Here is a 15,366-nt window from a genome sequence, read left to right as displayed (position 1 = left end):
AGTCAACATCTCCTAGCCACCGTGATGATGATGATGAGAGAGACACGCAAACTCCAAATCTACAGCAGCAGGTTTCGTCAAGGTCGGGATCGACCCCCACGACCTCCTGCGTACCAGGCGAGGTAGTCAACATCTCCTAGCCACCGTGATGATGATGATGATTAGAGAGACACGCAAACTCCAAATCTACAGCAGCAGGTTTCGTCAAGGTTGGGATCGACCCCCACGACCTCCTGCGTACCAGGCGAGGTAGTCAACATCTCCTAGCCACCGTGATGATGATGATGATGAGAGAGACACGCAAACTCCAAATCTACAGCAGCAGGTTTCGTCAAGGTCGGGATCGACCCCCACGACCTCCTGCGTACCAGGCGAGGTAGTCAACATCTCGGAGCCACCGCGATGCCCCCAAACGACTCGGAACCAGCCGGGCTGGCTGCGTCGCATTTAGAGACACCGGAGACTCTTCCGCATTGCCGCCGTCACCCTGAGGTGCGTTTACACATCACACGGTGACCCCCACCCCCACCACCACCGCCCCCACCCCCACCACCACCACCACCACCATCCCCAACACCACCACCATCCCCAACACCATCCCCAACACCACCACCCCCACCACCACCCCCACCACCCCCACAACTACCACCCCCACCACTCCCACCACCCCCACCATCACCCCCACCATCACCCCCACCATCACCCCCACCATCACCCCCACCATCACCCCCACCATCACCCCCACCATCACCCCCACCATCACCCCCACCACCACCACCACAACCACCACCACAACCCCCCACCACCACCCCCACCACCATCACCATCACCCCCACCACCACCATCACCCCCATCACCCCCACCACCACCATCACCCCCACCACCACCATCACCCCCACCATCACCACCACCACCCCCTCCACCACCACCACCACCCCCACCACCCCCACCACCACCACCCCCACCACCCCCACCACCACCACCCCCTCCACCACCACCCCCAACCACCACCACCCCTACCACAACCACCACCACCACCCCCACCACCACCACCATCCCCAACACCACCACCACCCCCACCACCATCACCACCACCACCACCATCACCACCACCATCACCACCATCACCACCACCACCCCTACCACAACCACCACCACCACCCCCACCACAACCACCACCACCACCCCCACCACCACCACCCCCACCACCACCACCATCCCCAACACCACCACCACCCCCACCACCACCCCCACCACCACCACCACCACCACCCCCACCACCACCACCACCACCACCACCCCCACCACCACCCCCACCACCACCACCCCCACCACCACCACCCCCACCACCACCATCACCACCACCACCATCACCATCACCACCACCACCACCCCCACCACCACCACCCCCATCACCACCACCACCACCACCACCCCCACCACCACCACCACCACCCAAGTACTGTGAGCGCCTGGTATGCAGGAGGTCGTGGGTTCGATCCCGACCCTGACGACGCCTGCTGCTGCTGCTGCTGCAGATTTGGAGTCTGCGTCTCTCTCTCTCTCATCATCATCATCACGGTGGCTAGGAGATGTTAACTACCTCGCCTGGTGTACAGGAGGTCCTGGGTTCGTTCCCGACCCTGACGACGCCTGCTGTATATTGGGAGTCTACGTCTCTCTCTCTGTCTGTCATCATCATTATCACTGTGGCTAGGAGATGTTAACTGCCTCGCCTGGTGTACAGGATGTCGTGGGTTCGATCCCGACCCTGACGATGCCTGCTGCTGTATATTTGGAGTCTGCGTCTCTCTCTCTCTCATCATCATCACGGTGGCTAGGAGATGTTAACTACCTCGCCTGGACTACAGGAGGTCGTGGGTTCGATCCCGACCCTGACGATGCCTGCTGTGCATTTGGAGTCTGCGTCTCTATCTCTGTCTCTCATCATCATCACGGTGGCCAGGAGATGTTAACTACCTCGCCTCGTATAAGGAGGTCGTGGGTTCGATCCCGACCCTGACGACGCCTGCTGCTGCTGTATATTTGGAGTCTGCGTCTTTCTCATCATCATCATCACGGTGGCTAGGAGATGTTGACTACCTCGCCTGGTACACAGGAGGTCGTGGGTTCGACCCCGACCCTGACGACGCCTGCTGCTGCTGTATATTTGCAGTCTGCGTGTCTCTCTCTCTCTCCTCGTGGTCGCGTGGATTAAATCTCCCGGGTCCTCCGGTTTTCCCCCCTCCACATTTAGAATGAACGTCACCACGCGTTTAGAGTGTTTGACTGCTGCTGTGCATTTCCACGTGGTGACGATGATGACGATGATGAGTCACTTTGTTGAACTATCGTTTGCGACAACCAACGTCGCCTCTGAAGCAGAGCTTACATGCTTAGTGAGGCCTGACACCTGCTAACAATGGAAATAGTTTCGTTGTAGTATGGGCGTGTATGAGTATGGGTCTCTGTGGGTATCTCATAGAAACACATACTTAAAGCCTCTGTGGGTCTATGGCTCTCTGTGGGTGTATGTGGGTCTATGGGTCTCTGTGGGTCTATGGGTGTCTGTCTCACTCACTCACTCACCCACTCACCCCATCACCCTCACTCAGTCACCCAATCACTCAGTCACCCACCCACTCACTCACCCACTCAATCACTCACTCACCCAATCACTCACTCACCCAATCAATCACTCACCCACTCAGTCACTCACCCACCCACTCATTCACCCAATCACTCAATCAACCATCCACCCACTCATTCCACCCACCCAATCACCCAAAAAATCCACTTACCCACCCACCCACTCACCCACTCACTCACTCAATCACTCACTCACTCACCCACTCAATCACTCAGTCACCCACCCACTCACCCACTCAATCACTCAGTCACCCACCCACCCACTAAATCAATCAAGACAAACAAAGACAAAGATCCCCGGATAGCCTGCACGAAATGGTGGGTAGCCAGTCACCACGCCCGGCCGCCTTTGTCTCCCCCAGTGGCGATGTTTACTACCCACCGCACCAGGTACTAATTTGAGGCCGAGTCGACCTAGGGGAGGCCCAGGACCGGCTCAGAAGAAAATTCGTCACCGATGTTGGCCGCGAGCGGGAATCGAACTCGGTTCACCGGGTTCAGAGCGCGGCGTAGCGCTAACCACAGCGCCACCGCTCCCCCCCCCACACACACGTTGACACACAAGACCAAGACAAAGACCCCCCGTGTAGCCTCTAACAGACTGCAGGGGCAAGTGCTGTTAGTAGCAAGTAGCAGCACCTATGAAGGCTATCGGCACTGTGGCACACACAGAGGTGGGTGGCCAGCACCACCACGCCCGGCCGCCTTTGTCTCCCCAGTGGCGATGTTTACACTTACAAAGACAAAGACCCCCCGTGTAGCCTCTAACAGACTGTAGGGGCAAGTGCTGTTAGAAAGTAGCAGCACCTATGAAGGCTACCGGCACTGTGGCACACACAGAGGGGGTGGGTGGCCAGCACCACCACGCCCGACCGACTTTGTCTCCCCAGTGGCGACGTTTCGACACGACTAACTCCAACACACCGAACCGGGGGGGGGGGGGGACGCATTCGTTCGAGGCACACGAGGAAGTAGTCTTAGGCTGAGTCAACTTGACCTAGGCATCCACACCCAGCCAGGACACGCACATGCCACGAATATAAACACCCTTGGCTACTTAAAAGCCATCTCTGGCACGCGGGCTGCCGGGCAATTTCTCGGCAGCAATTATGCTCGGTATGGGATGCGGGTAGGGCAGCGATACGGGTGCTAAAACGTCGGACCTTCACGACGACGTTGAACCTGGGTTCGACGCCTGCCTGCGTGGAGAGTGAATGATTCCCTCCCCCACCACCACCGCCCACACCTTGTTCTGTAGAGTGAGTGGAGTTTGTGTGATCTCCCCTTGTTCTACAGAGTGAGTGGAGTTTGTATGATCTTCCCCTGTTCTACAGAGTGAGTAAGTTGAGTTTATATGATCTCCCCCTGTCCTACAGAGTGGGTGAGTGGAGTTTGTATGATCTCCCCCTGTTCTACAGAGTGAGCGAGTGGAGTTTATATGATCTCCCCCTGTTCTACAGAGTGGGTGAGTGGAGTTTGTGTGATCTCTCCCTGCCCTACAGAGTGAGTGGAGTTTGTATGATCTCCCCCTGTTCTACAGAGTGAGTGGAGTTTGTATGATCTCCCCCAGTTGTACAGAGTGAGTGAGTGGGGTTTGTGTGATCTCTCCCTGCCCTACAGAGTGAGTGGGGTTTGTATGATCTCCCCCTGTTCTACAGAGTGAGTGGGGTTTGTGTGATCTCCCCCTGTTCTGCAGAGTGAGTGAATGGAGTTTGTGTGATCTCCCCCTGTTCTGCAGAGTGAGTAGAGTTTGTGTGATCTCCCCCTGTTCTACAGAGTGAGTGAATGGAGTTTGTGTGATCTCCCCCTGTTCTGCAGAGTGAGTAGAGTTTGTGTGATCTCCCCCTGTTCTGCAGAGTGAGTGAATGGAGTTTGTGTGATCTCCCCCTGTTCTGCAGAGTGAGTAGAGTTTGTGTGATCTCCCCCTGTTCTACAGAGTGAGTGAGTGGAGTTTGTACGATCTCCCCGTTCCACAGAGTGAGTGGAGTTTGTGTGATCTCCCCCTGTCCTACAGAGTGGGTGAGTGGAGTTTGTGTGATCTCTCCCTGTTCTACAGAGTGGGTGAGTGGAAATTGTATGATCTCCCCCTGTTCTACAGAGTGAGTGAGTGGAGTTTGTATGATCTCCCCCTGTTCTACAGAGTGGGTGAGTGGAGATTGTATGATGTCCCCTTGTTCTGTATGATCTCCCCCCCCGGGTTATCCATCTTCCTGCCACAGCTAAACACACACACACAATGCGCGCACTGTAATATATATTTGGCCAGACATCTGAACTATGCACAAACCCTCCTGGGTAAACAGGTAATTGGCACGTTAAACTATCAAATGCACAAAGCCATTTGCTTTCCTAAGATATCCATGAAGGGCAGGAACTCATCCGGCGAAACCGTGACCCAGAGACCCGTAGAGACCCATGGACACACACAGAGATACATCGAGGCCCATAGAGATACACAGAGACCCACAAAGCCCATAGAGAACCATTATAAGGGGGCAATGTTAGTCTATGGGCAGTGTTAGTCTATGGGCGGTGTTAGTCTATGGGCAATGTTAGTCTATGGGCAATGATAGTCTATGGGCAATGTTAGTCTATGGGCAGTGTTAGTCTATGGGCAATGTGAGTCTATGTGCAGTGTTAGTCTGTGGGCAATGTTAGTCTATGGGCAGTGTTAGTCTATGGGCAGTGTTAGTCTATGGGTAGTGTTAGTCTATGGGCGGTGTTAGTCTATGGGCAGTGTTAGTCTATGGGCAGTGTTAGTCTATGGGCAGTGTTAGTCTATGGGCAGTGTTAGTCTGTGGGCAGTGTTAGTCTATGGGCAATGTGAGTCTATGGGCAGTGTTAGTCTATGGGCAATGTTAGTCTATGGGCGGTGTTAGTCTATGGGCAGTGTTAGTATATGGGCAATGTTAGTCTATGTGCAGTGTTAGTCTGTGGACAATGTTAGTCTGTGGACAATGTTAGTCTATGGGTAAAGTAAGTCTATGGGCAATGTTAGTCTATGTGCAGTGTTAGTCTATGGGCAATGATAGTCTATGGGCAATGATAGTCTATGGGCAATGTTAGTCTGTGGGCAATGTTCGTCTATGGGCAATGTGAGTCTATGGGCAGTGTTGAGTCTATGGGCAATGTTAGTCTATGGGCAATGTTAGTCTATGGGCAATGTGAGTCTATGGGCAATGTGAGTCTATGGGCAGTGTTGAGTCTATGGGCAATGTTAGTCTATGGGCAATGTAAGTCTATGGGCAATATGAGTCTATGGGCAGTGTTGAGTCTATGGGCAATGTTAGTCTATGGGCAATGTAAGTCTATGGGCAATGTAAGTCTATGGACAGTGTTGAGTCTATGGGCAATGTTAGTCTATGGGCAGTGTTGAGTCTATGGGCAATGTTAGTCTATGGGCAATGTAAGTCTATGGGCAATGTAAGTCTATGGGCAATGTTAGTCTATGGGCAATGTTAGTCTATGGGCAATGTTAGTCTGTGGACAATGTTAGTCTATGGGCAATGTTAGTCTATGGGTAAAGTAAGTCTATGGGCGGTGTTAGTCTATGGGCAGTGTTGAGTCTATGGGCAATGTTAGTCTATGGGCGGTGTTAGTCTATGGGCAATGTTCTTCTTCGCTGAACCTCATCATGGCTTAACAACCTCATCATCATCACCACCATCATCATCACCACGAGATGCCCACGAGCCCGACCAGCCTGAAGGGCACCGCCCCTGGGCGGGGTGGTGGGCGGGGGGGGGCTCGCACGAAGCCGGCAGGCGATCTAGGCAAGGGCGCGGCGTCTCTGTGGCCTACTAAAGAGCCGTTAAACCACGTGGGTGGGCACGCTGTTCAATTGGCTTGGCACTTGCCACAGTTGTGAATTGATTGTGAATTGATGTATTGTGAATTGATTGTGAATTGATTTCATTGTGATTTGATTGTGAATTGATTTCATTGTGAATTCATTGTGAATTGATTTCATTGTGAATTAATTGTGAATTGATTTCATTGTGAATTCATTGTGAATTGATTTCATTGTGAATTAATTGTGAATTGATTTCATTGTGAATTTATTGTGAATTGATTTCATTGTGAATTGATTCATTATGCTTTAATTGGCACCGCTAAAGTTGCGAATTAATTCATTGTGAATTGATTGTAAATTTGATTTATTTTTTTAATTGGCACTGCCAATTTGTGAATTGATGTATTGTGAATTCATTGTGAATTGATTTCATTGTGAATCTATTGTGAATTTATTGTGAATTGATTCATTATGCTTTAATTGGCACTGCAAAAGTTGTGAATTAATTCATTATTAATTGATTGTAAATTTGATTTATTTTTTAATTGGCACTGCCAATTTGTGAATTGATGTATTGTGAATTCATTGTGAATTGATTTCATTGTGAATTTATTGTGAATGTATTGTGAATTGATTCATTATGCTTTAATTGGCACTGCAAAAGTTGTGAATTAAATCATTGTGAATTGATTGTAAATTTGATTTATTTTTTAATTGGCACTGCCAATTTCTGAATTGATGTATTGTGAATTGATTGTGAATCAATTTATTTTTGGCTTGGCACTGCCAAGTTGTGAATTAATTGATTGTGACGTTATATTCTTGTGAATTGATTGTGAACCGATTTGGAATTGACTTATTGCGAAGTTATTGTGAACTCATTGTGAATCCATGTATTTTTAAATCATTTATATTAAGTTCGCTTGCTTGCTTGCTTAGGACCGTGCAAATCTTTCGGTCGTTTTTTAACCCACTTTCCGTGATCCAATCGAGCTGACATTTTCCACACAGACTCGTTGTGCGTGACAATTAATGTTCGTGAAATTGTTTTTCCAAAGTTTTACACTTTTTAGGACAAAAATATTATATTTAATTACCAATTGCTTAATGGTGCAATGCAATCATCTGACCCATAGGTGGCAGCCATCTCAAGCCAGAGGACGAGAGGACTCTAGCCGCCACGCATATAAAGGATTTATAGTGAAAAACTTTGTTTTTACTGGTTATACTTTTTTTTGGGCTCGGCACTGCCAATATTTTTTTCATTCATTTCTTTGCGAACGTGTCGGAAAATCTCAAAAAGCCCCCTTCGATCGAGGATCAACTTGCCGAGACCACGGCAACTCGAACTCGAATCCCGTTAGCGGCCCACCAACCCTGCAACCCGCCCCGGGCCATCCTCCCTCCCACGTCTAGGTCGGCTCGGCCTTAAATTAGCACTGCACCTGGTGAGAGAGACTGCAAAGTTGGACGTGCAAAGCTGCGATGCAGCACGTGTGGTGAGTGTGGTTGCAGTGGTGAGTGTGGTGAGTCTGTGTGGTGAGTGTGGTTGCAGTGGTGAGTGTGGTGAGTGGGGTGAGTGTGGTGAGTGTGGCTGCAGTAGTGGTTGTGGTGAGTGTGGTGAGTGTGGTGAGTGTGGTGAGTGTGGTGAGTGTGGTGAGTGCGGTTGCAGTGGTGAGTGTGGTGAGTATGGTGAGTGTGGTGAGTGTGGTGAGTGCGGTTGCAGTGGTGAGTATGGTGAGTGTGGTGAGTGTGGTGAGTGTGGCGAGTGTGGTGGGTGTGGTGAGTGTGGTGAGTGTGGTTGCAGTGGTGAGTGTGGTGAGTGCGGCTGCAGTGGTGGGCGTGTGGTGAGTCTGTGTGGTGAGTCTGTGTGGTGAGTGAGTGGTGTGTGTGTGTGGTGAGTCTGTGTGTCTCTGTGAGGTGAGTCTGTGAGGTGAGTCTGTGTGGTGAGTCTGTGATGTGAGTCTCTGTGTGGTGAGTGCGGCTGCAGTGCTGGACATGGGGTGAGTCTGTGTGGTGAGTCTCTGTGGTGAGTCTCTGTGTGGTGAGTCTGTGAGTGGTGAGTCTCTGTGTGGTGAGTCTCTGTGGTGAGTCTCTGTGTGGTGAGTCTGTGTGGTGAGTCTCTGTGGTGAGTCTCTGTGGTGAGTCTGTGTGTGGTGAGTCTGTGTGTGGTGAGTCTGTGTGGTGAGTGAGTGGTGTGTGTGTGTGTGGTGAGTCTGTGTGGTGAGTCTGTGTGTCTCTGTGTGGTGAGTGAGTGGTGTGTGAGTGTGGTGAATGTGGTGAGTCTGTGAGTGGTGAGTCTCTGAGTGGTGAGTCTCTGTGTGGTGAGTGCGGCTGCAGTGCTGGACATGGGGTGAGTCTGTGTGGTGAGTCTCTGTAGTGAGACTCTCTGTGGTGAGTCTCTGTGTGGTGAGTCTCTGTGTGGTGAGTCTGTGTGTGGTGAGTCTGTGTGTGGTGAGTCTGTGTGTCTCTGTGTGGTGAGTGAGTGGTGTGTGAGTGTGGTGAGTGTGGTGAGTGTGGTGAGTCTGTGAGTGGTGAGTCTCTGAGTGGTGAGTCTCTGAGTGGTGAGTCTCTGTGGTGAGTCTCTGTGGTGAGTCTCTGTGGTGAGTCTCTGTGGTGAGTCTCTGTGGTGAGTCTCTGTGGTGAGTCTCTGTGGTGAGTCTGTGTGGTGAGTCTGTGAGTGGTGAGTCTCTGTGGTGAGTCTGTGTGTGGTGAGTCTGTGTGTGGTGAGTCTGTGTGTGGTGAGTCTGTGTGTGGTGAGTCTGTGTGTGGTGAGTCTGTGTGTGGTGAGTCTGTGTGTGGTGAGTCTGTGTGGTGAGTCTGTGTGTCTCTGTGTGGTGAGTGAGTGGTGTGTGAGTGTGGTGAGTGTGGTGAGTCTGTGAGTGGTGAGTCTCTGAGTGGTGAGTCTCTGTGTGGTGAGTCTCTGTGTGGTGAGTCTCTGTGTGGTGAGTGTGGCTGCAGTGCTGGGCATGGGGTGAGTCTGTGTGGTGAGTCTGTGTGTGGTGAGTCTGTGTGGTGAGTCTGTGTGTCTCTGTGTGGTGAGTGAGCGGTGTGTGTGTGTGGTGAGTCTGTGTGGTGAGTCTGTGTGGTGAGTCTGTGTGTCTCTGTGAGGTGAGTGAGTGGTGTGTGTGTGTGGTGAATCTGTGTGGTGAGTCTGTGTGTGGTGAGTCTGTGTGTCTCTGTGTGGTGAGTGAGTGGTGTGTGTGTGTGGTGAGTCTGTGTGGTGAGTCTGTGTGGTGAGTCTGTGTGTCTCTGTGAGGTGAGTCTGTGTGGTGAGTCTGTGTGGTGAGTCTGTGTGTCTCTGTGAGGTGAGTCTGTGTGGTGAGTCTGTGTGGTGAGTCTGTGTGGTGAGTCTGTGTGTCTCTGTGAGGTGAGTCTGTGAGGTGAGTCTCTGTGTGTTGAGTGCGGCTGCAGTGCTGGGCATTGGGTGAATGCGGCTGCAGTGCCAAGTCGCGCCCCTCTCACCTTCTTGTTGCGGGCACCGGACAGGAGGCAAGACTTGCTGAGCCGCTGGTAGCCGCCGATCACCTCGATCTCGTCGGCAGGCGGGAACCGCTTCTTCACCAGCTGACCGAGCGGCGTGTGGGTGTTCTCCAACGCCCTCGTCGTTGGCGTCGGCGTCGTCCCAGCGTCCACCTCGGCGCGACCCGCGTCCGGGACCGCCGGCTTCCGCGGCGCCGGCGTGATCCGGTAGGAGTTGCCCGGCTCCTTGGTGATGGTGGCACCCCCCGATGCCCTGTTGCCGATGCCGCGGTTGATGCGGATGCCCGGGCTGTCCGGCGGTCCTAGGATCACGTCGTCGATGTTCGACTTGGGCAGCGGCGCGTCCCGCGTCGCGTCATCCGCGGCGTAGGCCGGGGAAGGCCCGGGGGGGCTCCTGGCGGACGGAGGGGAGGCCGGAGGGACGGGCAAAGGGGCCGCCACCGCCGATCGGCCCGACGGAGGTGACAGCGGCGCGCGGTGCGGCAGGGGCGGAATGGCGGCGGCCGGCCGCCGGAAGGTGGGGGACGAAGCGACGGGCGGCCTGGGAGAAAGGGGGGGGAGGCGGCGGCGATTCCGGCACCGGGGCGGCAGCTGTCGGCGCAGACTTGCCGTTCGGCCCGGGGTTCGAGTCGGGCATCGGCTCCCTGCCCCGCGCGTCGGCGGTCCGTTCGGCGGCCGTGGCGGCCGCGACGGCCGCCCCGCCGGCGGGCTGGCGGGGCTTGGGGATGACGGTGATGGAGTAGCCCGACTCGCGGCGGAGAATGTTGAGGGCCTGTGCCTGCCTGTCTCCGGAGGAGGCCACGTCGGCCGGGTCCGGTCGCACCGCCGGACGGATCTCAAAGTTGGGCCCCGACAGAACGCGGGGGCCACGGGCCGTGGGCGAGGGCAGCAGCGGCGGGTCGGGGCCTCTCACCGAGGAGGTGGAATGGAGGCCGAGGGAGGTGGATGTCCACGATTTCGAGCCCTGGGTCGTTGCGGGCGGCGACGCTTTGGCGGGCGACGCCGGCGGCGGCCGCGGCAGCTCGTAGCTCCGGGCCGTCGGGGATTTTGGCCTCGTCGCCGAACCGGCACCGCCGCGCGGCCCGGGCCTCCCGCCGGGAAGCGACGGTTTGAGCCGATCCGGCGACCTCGGGGAGGCGTTCCCGGCGGACGCGGCCGGCGGGTGCAGGCCGCCGATCTTCTCCGGGTGCACGGTGAACGAATTCTTCGACCGCGGCGTGAAGGGGCTGCCAGGCTCCTCGGCGGCGCCGTCGCGAGGCGAGGCGAGGCCCGTCTCCCGGCCCGTGGCGCCGTTGGCCAGGAAACCCTCCGAGCGGCCCCCGCCGGGCGACGACGGCGGCGGCGGCAGCAGCAGCGGCGGCGGCGGCGGCAACGTCGGCCGTGAACGCGGCCGGCCCGCCGCGACCGTGGCGGACTTGCGAGCGCGTGGGGCCCCGTCCGGCGAGCCGTGCCGCTTGCCCCGAACCCGCTCGTCGTCGCCGCCCCCCCTCAGCAGGTCGTCGGCGCTGGCCGACCGCCTCGGCCCCCACGTGTTGCCGGGCTCCCTGGAGCGGCCGCGGGGCCCGTCGAACCTCGACAGGAGGCTGCTGACGCGGCCCTGGAGCGTGAAGCCGCCGCCCCCGTCGTTGCTGTCGCCGGGCGACCGGGCCTCCTCCCCGTCGTCCCGACCGTCGCGGATCACCAGGACCTCCCGGGCGCTGATCGTGGCCGTGAGCGGAGGGCCGCCGGCGCCGGCGGGGGCAGCCGACCCCGCCGGCACCGCCGTTTTAGTCCGCTGCAGGTAGTAGTCCGGGTCAGACTCGATGATGATGATGTTGTCGGCGCGGATGGTGCGGATGCCCGGGATGTGGCTGTAGAGCTCCAGCAGCGGGTCCTGGGCCGGCGAAGAGGCCCGTGCGGCCCCCGGGCCCAGGCCGGCGCCGGCGGTGGAACGCCGGTCTCGCTCGCGCGTCACGAAGGGGTTCTCGCGCACCGGACGGAGCTTCTCCTGCAGGACCAGCACCTCGCCGCTGCTGGCGCCGTCTGACGCGGCCGTCGAATCGTGCTCGTCGTGGTGGCGGTGGTGCTGAACGTAGTGGTTGTCCTGATGATGTTGTTGGTGGTGGTGTTGGTGGTGGTGGTCGTTTTCCTGTTGACGCTGCTGCTGATGATGATTCTGCTGGTATTGCTGCTGCTGCTGATGCTTCTGCTGCTGCTGATGTTGCTGCTGCTGTTGATGCAGCTGCTGCTTCTGCTGATGTTGCTGATGCTGCAGATGTTGCTGCTGCTGCTGATGATGATGCTGCTGCTTCTGTTGCTGCTGATGTTGCTGATGCTGCTGCTGCTGGAGGTGGTGGTTTTCCTGTTGACGCTGCTGCTGATTCTGCTGTTGGCATTGCTGCTGCTGCTGATGCTGCTGCTGCTGATGCTGCTGATGCTGCTTCTGCTGATGCTGCTGCTGCTTCTGCTGCTGCTGCTGCTTCTGCTGCTTCTGCTGCTGCTGTTGATGCTGCTGCTGCTTCTGCTGCTGCTGATGAAGGTGGTGGCTCAAGATGTCGGGCACCCCCTTCCTCCGCCTGCGGTCCAGGAGTTCGCGCTTCCACAGCGGCTGCTGTGGGGTCATCTCCTCCACAGCGTCCCGCGGACGGAGAGACATCGCGGTGTGTCTCCCCCGTGTGTGTGTCTCACTCCGTCTCCGTGTCTCTCAGTGTGTGTCTCACCGTGTGTCTCTCAGTGTGTCTCCGTGTGTGTCTCCGTGTGTCTCCTCCGTGTGTCTCGGTGTGTGTCTCTCAGTGTCTCCGTGTGTCTCCCCGTGTCTCTCAGTGTGTCTCCGTGTGTCTCCCACCGTGTCTCCCCGTGTCTCCCCGTGTCTCAGTGTGTCTCGGTGTGTCTCAGTGTGTCTCCCACCGCGTCTCTCCGTGTGTCTCTCAGTGTGTCTCAGTGTGTCTCAGTGTGTCCGTGTGTGTCTCTCAGTGTCTCCGTGTGTCTCTCAGTGTGTCTCCCCCGTGTGTCTTCCCGTGTGTCTCCGTGTGTGTCTCCGTGTGTCTCTCTCAGTGTCTCCCACCGTGTCTCTCGGTGTGTCTCCAACCGTGTGTCTCCCCCGTGTGTCTAGGTGTCTCTCTCGGTGTCTCTCAGTGTGTCTCTCTCGGTGTCTCTCAGTGCGTCTCCGCCGTGTCTCTCAGTGTCTCTCGGTGTGTCTCGGTGTCTCTCCGTGTCTCAGTGCGTCTCCCCCGTGTGTCTCTCTCGGTGTGTCTCGGTGTCTCCGTGTGTCCGTGTCTCAGTGTCCCCGTATCTCCATTTCTCCGTGTCCCCGTGTCTCTCCCCGTGTCCCCGTGTCTCAGTGTCTTAGTGTCCCCGTGTCTCCGTGTCTCTCCCCGTGTCCCAGTGTCTTAGTGTCCCAGTGTCCCCGTGTCTCAGCGTCTCAGCGTCTCCGTGTCTCCATGTTTCCGTGTCTCAGTGTTTCCGTGTCTCCGCGACTTCTGCCTTCCCCACTGCTCTCTGAGTTTCCGCGTTCCGGCCTCAATAAAGTTACTGCCCTCCCGTGTTTCCGTGTCTCTCCCCGTGTCTCAGTGTCTCTCTCCGTGTCCCCGTGTTTCTCCCCGTGTCTCCGTGTCTCTCCCCGTGTCTCAAGTGTCTCTCTCCGTGTCCCCGTGTTTCTCCCCGTGTTTCTCCCCGTGTCTCCGTGTCCCCGTGTCTCTCCCCGTGTCCCCGTGTCTCCGTGTCCCCGTGTCTCTCCCCGTCTCTCCCCGTGTCTCTCTCCGTGTCCCCGTGTCTCTCCCCGTGTCTCAGTGTCTCTCCCCGTGTCCCCGTGTCTCTCCCCGTGTCTCAGTGTCTCTCCCCGAGTCTCACCTTGGGTGACGCGTACTCCCACAGCGTTCGCTGTCTCCCCGTGTCTCTCTGTCTCTCTCCGTGTCTCTCCCCGTGTCTCTCTCCGTGTCTCTCTCCGTGTCTCTCTCCGTGTCTCTCCTCGTGTCTCTCTGTGTCCCCGTGTCTCTCAGCTAAAAAGGAACTCTCCCAACACGACCGCCACCGCTCCCCGGCGTCACGTGACAAGCCTCGTGACGTAGGCGGCGGGCGCGTGAAGCCAGAGGGCCGCCATGTGCAATCGACAACAACCTCAACAACAACATCAACAACAATATCAACAACAAACAACAACATTTTGACTTTAAACTTTCGTGACTTTGCAGGAATTCATATTCTTGGTTCTTTCCGTAAAGTCTCCTAGATAGAAAATCAAAAAAATTAAAATATCTTTTTTTTTAAAAGAAAATGTCATTGAAAATAATTATTTAAAATTAATTTTTATCATGTTTTATCTACGTGACTTTACCGAAAAAAATGTCGTGACTTGCACGAATTCATATTCTTGGTTCTTTCCGTAAAGTCTCCTAGATAGAAAATAAATAAATAAATAAAAAATTTCATTTAAAAGAAAAATTCATTGAAAATAATTACTTTAAATTAATTTGTATCATTTTTTATTTACGTGACTTTACCGAAAAAAAATCAAGATTAACAACAACAACTACGCATGGTGTGGGGGATTAGTGGGGTGTGAAATCCGATGAGCTATAAAGCTCTGTCGGGGGGGTGGGGTCGGTAAGTTCCAACAACAAACGATGCAAACAACACAACAAGGGTGGCAATTATATCGAAAAGATGAGCATCAGAAATTGCTTTGTTGAGTTATGGGTCTCTGTGGGTTTTTGTGAGTCTGTGGGTTTCTGTGGGTCTCCATGATTGTATGAGTCTATGGGTCTCTGTTGGTTTCTGTGTGAGTCTGTGGGTTTCTCTGGGTCTCTGTGGGTTTCTGTGTGAGTCTGTGGGTTGCTGTGGGTCTCCATGGTTGTATATGAGTCTATGGGTCTCTGTGGGTTTCTCTGTGGTTCTGTGTCAGTCTCTGTGGGTCTCCATGGTTGTATGAGTCTATGGGTCTCTGTGGGTTTCTCTGTGTGAGTCTGTGGGTTGCTATGGGTCTCTGTGGGTCTCCATGGTTGTATATGAGTCTATGGGTCTCTGTGGGTTTCTGTGTGAGTCTGTGGGTTGCTGTGGGTCTCCATTGTTGTATATGAGTCTATGGCTCTCTGGGTTTCTCTGTGGGTTTCTGTGTGAGTGTGGGTTTCTCTGTGGGTTTCTGTGGTTCTGTGTGAGTATGTGGGTATCTGTGGGTCTGGTTGTAAATGAGTCTATGGGTCTATATGGGTTTCTGTGTGAGTCTTTGGGTTGCTATGGGTCTCTGTGAGTCTCCATGGTTGTATATGAGTCTATGGGTCTCTATGGGTTTCTCTGTGGGTTTCTGTGTGAGTGTGGGTTTCTCTGTGGGTTGCTGTGGTTCTGTGTGAGTATGTGGGTATCTGTGGGTCTCCATGGTTGTATATGAGTCTATGGGTCTCTGTGGGTTTCTCTGTGGGTTTCTGTGGTTCTGTGTGAGTCTGTGGGTCTCCATGGTTGTATATGCG

The 15,366-nt window shown here is 54.9% G+C and overlaps 1 protein-coding gene across 1 annotated transcript in view; it reads right to left on the bottom strand.

The window, feature by feature from the left end:
- Positions 1–14,003, bottom strand: part of TPRN (taperin) — a 32,690-nt gene extending 18,687 nt beyond the window's left edge. The window contains 2 exon segments of the mRNA XM_078883044.1: positions 9,908–10,475; positions 10,477–14,003. Of these exon segments, the coding sequence (XP_078739170.1) occupies positions 9,908–10,475; positions 10,477–12,560 (2,652 nt within the window). The 5' untranslated portion in view covers positions 12,561–14,003.
- Between the last annotated feature and the right edge of the window lie 1,363 nt (positions 14,004–15,366).

The sequence above is a fragment of the Lampetra fluviatilis genome, chromosome 68 (assembly GCF_964198595.1).
Source record: "Lampetra fluviatilis chromosome 68, kcLamFluv1.1, whole genome shotgun sequence".
Classification (NCBI taxonomy): domain Eukaryota; kingdom Metazoa; phylum Chordata; class Hyperoartia; order Petromyzontiformes; family Petromyzontidae; genus Lampetra; species Lampetra fluviatilis.
Note: the sequence above shows the minus strand (reverse complement) of the source record. Positions and strands in the feature narration are given on the sequence as shown.